This window comes from Myotis brandtii, unplaced genomic scaffold (genome assembly GCF_000412655.1).
Source record: "Myotis brandtii unplaced genomic scaffold, ASM41265v1 scaffold1052, whole genome shotgun sequence".
Taxonomy (NCBI): Eukaryota; Metazoa; Chordata; class Mammalia; order Chiroptera; family Vespertilionidae; genus Myotis; species Myotis brandtii.
The window spans coordinates 157625-165986 of NW_005353545.1; the positions used below are offsets into that span (position 1 = coordinate 157625).

At 44.1% G+C, this 8362-nt stretch overlaps 1 protein-coding gene across 2 annotated transcripts in view; it reads right to left on the bottom strand.

The window, feature by feature from the left end:
• The window catches only part of LOC102260650 (histone demethylase UTY-like), a 306332-nt gene that overhangs the window by 137090 nt on the left and 160880 nt on the right, over nucleotides 1-8362 (bottom strand). For both annotated transcript variants that reach the window (XM_014540262.1, XM_014540257.1), the window contains one exon: nucleotides 913-967. In XM_014540262.1, the coding sequence (XP_014395748.1) occupies nucleotides 913-967 (55 nt within the window). The remainder of the gene's footprint in view (nucleotides 1-912; nucleotides 968-8362) is intronic.

Here is an 8362-nt window from a genome sequence, read left to right on the forward strand (position 1 = left end):
GGTTCGATTCTCAAGGACACTTGGCCGGGTTGCAGGCTTGAACCCCAGTGTGGGGCGTGCAGGAGGCAGCAAGTCAATGATTCACTCTCATCATGTTTCTGTCTCTCTCCCTCTCTCTTCCTCTCTGAAATCAATAAAAATATTTTTTAAATAAATAAATAAAAATGGGGAAAATATCATAGGGTGAAGATTAATAAAAAAAATAAAGTTATATGTAGAATATTTAATTACATGGGTTTTGTCTAGAAAGACTCTCACAGAAAACAGAAATTCTCATTTAATATAAATCCCAAAATGACTTTTTCTCTTCTTTCCTTCTCTTTTCCCACATCTTCTCTCTTATTATATATCTCAATGAATAACGTAAAGATAAACTTCTTTCTAGGAAGTAAAAAAAAAATTACCAGTGCTTAGCTCTTTAAGATTCTGATTCATTGAGCCTGTGGTATGAAGGCTTTAATACTGTTTCATTATAAGTTTCCCAGCATTATAAATATATATTCTGTATACCCAAAATAAAGAACACTGCACAAGGTACCCAACCCATCAATTCCCTTCCATGAAAAAAAATACTGAAAGAAAAAAGACATAATTTTTCCATTTAAAAAGACAGACACTATTAGATAACAATAACTACTAATAATAATCTAACACAAAGGAGTCAACTACTATGAGTTAGTGTTCTGTGAGAAACTAGACTTATTTATGGTTATCAAGTAACGCATTGATTATTATTAAAAAACAAACTATTCAAATCAACTAATTGTCTTAAAGTCTGTGAGTTAGTCTTGTATCTCTCAGGTTTGTTTTCTACAAACCAACAAAAGGTATTCGTGGTCATGATTTGAAATGTCTTATACATAGTCTATTCCTCAAAAAGACAATAAAACTATGGTATTTAGAAATACTTACTTTCAACTTTGGACAACGTACAGGGATGACAGTCAATCAACGCTAACTGAAAATGCTGTAACAGAAAAGTAAAAATATTAATGCGCTAAATTTAGAGTTGCATAAAATTGATTTATATATTTAAGGCTTTTAAGGTCAAGTATATAATAATGAAATGATGTGGGAGATTCCAAAATGGCTTCAGAGTAAGTGCCAGTTACTCTGACCCATTTCTGGTCAACTGAAAAACCAACTGAACTGAAATATTATAACCAAGGATTTATGGAAGAAACCACATCAAGAGTGACAGCAAGGGTGGAGATATACAATGGGATGGATGGTCCTACTCCCAAGGGTGGTGGCTATAATTCCAGAGAAATATCTCAGCTGAGGGGGCTTCCCCCTGAAAAACTGGGGCTATAACATCATGCCAGGCTTCCCAGGCCACAGCACCAGAGCTGGAAAGAGCAGCCCATCTGGATGTGAAAATAAGTGAGGATTCTATCCACCAGGGAGAAACAGAGTCAGCTAGAGACACTTTTGCCTCTTAAAATGCCAATGCACAAGATCTTGTTTGCAGCCAGTCACCCTGGGCTCCTGTGGAGGGAGGATGAAGCAAATTACTATTGCATCATGAGAGAATTGGGTTTGTTGCTCGGGGGGGGGGGGGGGGGGGGGGGGGTGATGGTGAAGAAAATTGATGAAAACCCCTGTCCCATGGCACAGAGATAACGGGGCTGAGGGGCACACGGTGGGGCCCCTCACGCGGTCTGGGCGTCAGGGAAGCTGATAACTAACAGCTAAGGTGGGATTAACCAGGTGGAGGGCCAGAGAGGGCCAGAGGGTGAGAGGCCGCCAGCTTCCGGGGAACTGAGGGAGTTCCCACATCTGTAGCAGTGGGGGAGGTTGTGGCCAGAGCTGAGGCCTGACGCATGGTGATGGCCTGTGGACCACAGAAGGATTTCTGCTGGTGGACGTCGCTGGGATTGGTGCCCTGTAGAATGCTGGGAACGGTGAGAGGGCCGGCAGAGGCCCGCGGGGAGGCAGTGTGGAAGGTGTGCTGCTCACCTGCCCCGGGAGTGGGGGGGGGGGTGGGGGGAGAGCTTCCAGGATCCCTGTGCTGAATCATATTTCTTGGTGGAGCGCCTCCCCTCCCCCTGAGTGGCATCAACCTGGGGGAATTCAACAGCCCCGTCCTCTGGACTACCCCTTTCCCCACCCTGCAGAGCTAACCCCCTAGTGAGGAGTCAGTAACAGAGTTGTCTGACTTTGGAACTGGGCCATTCCCCTTACTTTCCCATGACTCTGACTGTCCCTTCCCCAACAGGGAGATTGCCGGAACAATCCCCTCTGTACTTCTGGCATACCCCTACACACACCTAGTGGCTCTGCCCAGCTGAGATCCAGGCAGAATCAGGACAGAATGAGCTATATGGCTCTGGGCAGGGCCACACCTCCTATCTTCCCCAAGCCTGATCACCACTGTCCCCTCATGGGAGATCCACTAGTCCCATCTTCCCAACTCACAAGCTTAAACAAAGCAGAGCCCTCCCTTAACATAGTCAAATTTTCTGTTTGGGCCTCATAAACTCTGCTGGCCTCACTCTGATGACTCTCTGTAACTCCATCCCAAAACAAGGTGTATAAGCACCCAGTAGGTAACAGCTAGATATGGTATACCTACAGACATTTGCTGAGTAGCCTCACACTAAACACTGGCATCTAGTTTAGACTTGCATTAATCTGGTGATGCACTGTGAGCCTATCATGTGCAACTCAAGTACCACCAGAGGCTATTTCAGTGACTAAGCCTAACAGGCAGCTAGCAAGCAAAAGCAAATCTCAGAGTGCCTTGGGACTTTTCCTGAGCTGCCCCAAGGACCAATGCTGGTAAAAACCAGCCTTGCTGCATAGCTTGCCATATGCACCCAGGCCCAATAGAGGTAGCCACAAAATGTAATTTTGGATTACTTGTAGCTCCAAACAGATTGACCAAGGCCAGTGATAGACAGTATCTGACATTAATTTGCACCAAGTTCCTCCTAAGAGGTCCTGAAACAACACACCCAATGGCCACGTTCATACAATACCCTATCTGGATACAATAAGCTTCTCAAATTGCAAGTCCAAAGGAAAATCTGGGCAAGGACAAACTGCTGAGGCAAACACCTGCACAGCAGCTCCTATACCCTCATTAGGGTTGAGCCTCAGTCAGCCAGCCTGAGGGTTAATCCAAAACATGAATGGGCCAATAACAATCAAGACTCAATTACAACAAGGGGGCCCACACAACCCACACATGGGACATTCATGAAGCACCCAACTCAGGTGCTCAAGGAAACTACCCTACAGGATCCCACAAGACACCTACTACAGAAGGCCACCCTACAGAGACTGCAAATCATAGCAGATCTACCTAATACAGAGAAAAAAACAGAGTCCTGGCTGGGTAACTCAGTTGGTTAAAGCATTGCACCAATACACTAAGGCTGCGGGTTCAATTCCCAGTCAGGGCATATATAACAATCAACCAATGAGTGCATAAATAAGTGGAATAACAAATCGATGTTTCTCTCTCTCCCATATCTCTCTCTCTCAAAAAAAAAAAAAAACAAAAAACAAGAAACAAATAAAGAAACAGCCAAAATGGGGAAATAAAGAGACCCCAAATGACAGAACAGGAGGAATCTCCAGAAAAAGAACTAAATAAAATCTAGGTATGCAATTTATTAAATGTAGAGTTCAAAGTAATGGTTATAATGATGCTCAATAGCATGGAACAGGACAAAGACACCAAAAAGGAAACCAATAAGAAATAAGTACAATATCTGAAATGAAGAATATAATGGAAGAAACAATAAATAGATGAAACAAAGTATCAAACCAGCAATTTCAAAAGCAAAGTAAAAAAAAAACCTCAGAGCAGCAATAAAATAAAGAATTTTAAAAAATGAGGACAGCCTTGGACGGTGCTCAGTGGTTAGAGTGTTGTACACACCAAAGGATCCCAGTTTTGATTCCTGTCCAAGGGCTTGTACTTTGGTTGTGGGTTCGCTCCCCACCCCCTGTTGTGGCACATGAAGAAGACAGTAGATATGTCTCTCTCACATCAATGTTTCTTTCTATCTCTCTCCCCCACTCCACTCTCCTTGAAAAGCAATGGAAAAAATATCCTCAGATGAGGATTAACAAAAAAATTAAAAATGAGGATAATTTATAGAACCTTTGGGATAACATGACATATAACGTCTACATCACAGGGGTACCAGAAGAAGAAGAAGACAGAGACAGAGAGGAAGAAAGAGAGAACAAGGAATCGAGAACCTATTTTAAGACCAATAACTTCCCTAATCTGTTGAAGAAAAAGGGACACAAGTGCAGGAAGTGCAAAGAATCCTAAACAAGATGAACCCAGGGCCTACACCAAGACAAATCATAATTAAAATGACAAAGCTTAAAGACAGAGAGAGAATCTTATAGCAACAAGGGAAAGACAATTAATTACCTACAAGAAAACTTCCATAAGACTGTCAGCTATTCTCTCAACAGAAATAGTTCAGACTAGAAGGGATTAGCAAGAAATATTCAAAGAGCCAAAACCGGTTTGGCTCAGTGGATAGAGCGTCAGCCTGCGGACTGAAAGGTCCCGGGTTCGATTCCGGTCAAGGGCATGTACCTGGGTTGCGGGCACATCCCCAGTAGGAGGTGTGCAGGAGGCAGCTGATTGATGTTTCTCTCTCATCGATGTTTCTAACTCTCTGTCTCTCTCCCTTCCTCTCTGTAAAAAATCAATAAAATATATTTTTAAAAAAAAAGAAATATTCAAAGTGATGAAAGGCAAAGACCTACAGTCAAGGCTATCATTTACCCAGCAAGACTATCGTTTAAAATTGAAAGAGAAATAAAGAGCTTCCCAGACAAGACAAAGCTAAAGGAGGAGTTTGATACCTCCATACCAGTATTACAAGAAATGTTTAAGGGCCTGAAAGAAGAATAAGAAGGGAGAAGAGGATACAATAAAATGGCAATAAAAAGGTACCAACCAATAATCACTTTAAATGTAAATAGCTTAATGTTCCATTCAAAAGACACAGGATCATTAAATGGGATATGTATCTATCCTATATAAAGAGGTGATATGTAAATTGACCCTCACACCCTCACAAGATGGCTGCCTACCAGGCTGGCAGGGGGGTTAGTGAGGGACAACCAAACGACTGAACAAGCAGGCTGCGTGGGACGACCAGGCCGGCAGGGGGGTTAGTGAGGGCCGACCAAATGACTGAACAGCAGGCTGAGTGGGGTGACTAGGTCAGCAGGGGGGGCCATGAGGGGCGACCACATGTCTGAACAGCAGGCTGCATGGGGCTACCAGGCTGGGGGGGCAGGGAGGATGATGCAGTTGGGGGCAACCAGGCTAGCAGGGGGGCAGTTGGGGGCGATCAGGCTGGCAGGAGGTGGGCAGTTAGAGGTGACCTGGCTGGCAGCAGGGGGCAGTTGGGGTCGAAGAGGTAAGCAGTGGGGGGCAGTTAGGGGCGACCAGGCAGGCAGGCATGTAAGCAATTAGGAGCCAGTAGTCCAGGATTGTGAGAGGGATGGATGTCCGACTGGCGGTTTAGGCCCGATTGAAGAGGGTGCAGGCTGGGCTGAGGGGACCGTCCCACCCCTGTGCACTGGGCCTCTAGTCTATAATTATATGTATATCCGTATATATGCATATATGTCTACAAGAGATCCACCTCAGAATGAAAGACAAATACACACTCACCGAAAGTTGATAGAAAAATAAGGTATTTTATGCAAAAGAGGAAGAAGTAGCAATACTTAAATCTGACAAAATAGACTTTAAAGCAAAGACTATAGTGAGAGACAAAAAAAGGGACATTACATAATAATGAAAAAAACAATCCAAGATATAACCATTGTAAACAGTTATGCACCCAACATAGGAGCACCTAAATATATAAAGCAAGCCTTGATGGACATAAAAGGAGAGAATGACAGTAATACAGTCACAGTAGAGAATTTTAATACCCCATTCACATCAATAGATAAATCTTGGAGACAGATATCAAAAAGGAAACAGTGGCCCTGAATAACACACTAGACAAGATAAATTTAATTGACATTTTAGAGCATTTCACCCCAAAGCTGCAGAATATACAAGAGCACGAGACATTTTCTAAAACTGACCACACGTTAGGACACAAAACAAGTATCAATAAATGTTAAAAGATTAAAATAATATAAAACATCGTTTCTAATTTTAGTAGTAACAAAATAGAAATCAATCAGAAGAAAAAAACCATGAAAACACACAAAGATATGGAGGCAAATAACACATTACTAAACAATGACTTGGTTAACAATCAGATCAAAGAAAAAATAAAAAGATACCTTGAAACACCTGGAAATTAACACATAACAACCCAAAATCTATGGGAAACAGAGAAAGTAGTCATAAGAAAAAATTTATAAAATTACAGGCCTATCTCAAGAAACAAGAAAAATCACAAATAAACTATCTAACTTTAGACTTAAAGAAATTAAGAAAAACACCAACAGATTCCAAAATGAGTAGAAAAAAGAAAATAATAAAGAGCAGAAATAAATGGAAGAGTTAAAATCAACAGCAAAAGATCAATGAAGAGTTGGTTCTTTGAAAGATAAAAAAGATTGACAAACCTTACCAGACTCATCATAAAAAGAAAGAGCAAGGACCCTAATAAATAAAATTAGAAACGACAGAGAAAAAGTAACAACTGACAGCAAATAAACACAAAACACTTTAAGAAAATATTATGAACTATATCCCAACAAATTTGAGAATCTGCAAGATATAGTAAATTCCTAGAAACATCAATCTTCCAAAACTAAATCAGAAAGTCTAAATACCGTAGACATATTACTGAAGCAATGATCAAAAAACTCCAAACAAAAAAAAAGCATTGTGTCATATAGCTTCACAGGTGAGTTTTACCAAGTATTGCAAGAACTAACACCTATTCTTCCCAAACCATTCCAAAAAATTCAACAGGAAGCAAGACTCCCAAGCTCATTTTAGGAAACCAGCATTATCCAAATTTCAAAACAACATAAAGACACTATAAAGAAAGCAAATTATATGCCAATATTCCTGATAAACATGCTAACATCCTCAACAACATATTAGCAAAGGAGATCTAATCTACACTAATAAAAGAGAAACATGGTAATTGGCGTACGACCGCTACCCTTCCCATTGGCTAATCAGCATATCCTTATGCAAATTAACTGTCAGCCAAGATGGCGGCCGGCAGCCAGGCAGCTGGAAGCGAACATGAGGCTTGCTTGCTCCAGTGACTGCAGACTCCAACGTTCCCCGCCTCACTTGCCGGCCTCTGAGTTGCAACTCTAAGCAACTATGTACTATGTTGCAAATAAGAAGCTAAACAAAACCCCAGAAACCAGCTTTCAGCCTGCCGGGATCTCAGAGCTGAAGTTATACATTGTTTCGATTATAGAACGGCAAACAAACCAGATACGAAGCCTCAGAGCTAGAGCCAGAGCTAAAGCTGGCCCAGAATAAAATAAAAAAAAGAGAAAAAAAAGGAGCGGTTGGGAGCTTCAGTCAACAACCGCCAGCCTGAAAGCAGCCCTCAGCCCCTCACCCAGACTGGCCAGGCACCCCAGTGGGGACCCCCACCCTGAAGGGGGTGTGACCAGCTGCAAACAGCCATCATCCCCTCATCCAGGCTGGCCAGGCACCCCAGTGGGGACCCCCACCCTGAAGGGGGTGTGACCAGCTGCAAACAGCCATCATCCCCTCATCCAGGCTGGCCAGGCACCCCAGTGGGGACCCCCACCCTGAAGGGGGTGTGACCAGCTGCAAACAGCCATCATCCCCTCATCCAGGCTGGCCAGGCACCCCAGTGGGGACCCCCACCCTGAAGGGTGTGTGACCAGCTGCAAACAGCCATCATCCCCTCATCCAGGCTGGCCAGGCACCCCAGTGGGGACCCCCACCCTGAAGGGTGTGTGACCAGCTGCAAACAGCCATCATCCCCTCATCCAGGCTGGCCAGGCACCCCAGTGGGGACCCCCACCCTGAAGGGTGTGTGACCAGCTGCAAACAGCCATCATCCCCTCATCCAGGCTGGCCAGGCACCCCAGTGGGGACCCCCACCCTGAAGGGTGTGTGACCAGCTGCAAACAGCCATCATCCCCTCATCCAGGCTGGCCAGGCACCCCAGTGGGGACCCCCACCCTGATCCAGGACACCCTTCAGGGCAAACCAGCCAGCCCCCAGGCCTCTATCCTATATAGTAAAAGGGTAATATGCCTCCCAGCACCGGGATCAGCGGAGCAGCGAGGCTCCCGGCACCGGGATCAGCGTGACAGGGGGCAGCGCCCAAACCCCCTGATCGCCCTGCAGCTCTGTGTGTGACAGGGGGCAGGGCCACAACCTCCCTATCCCCCCTGCTCTGTTCGT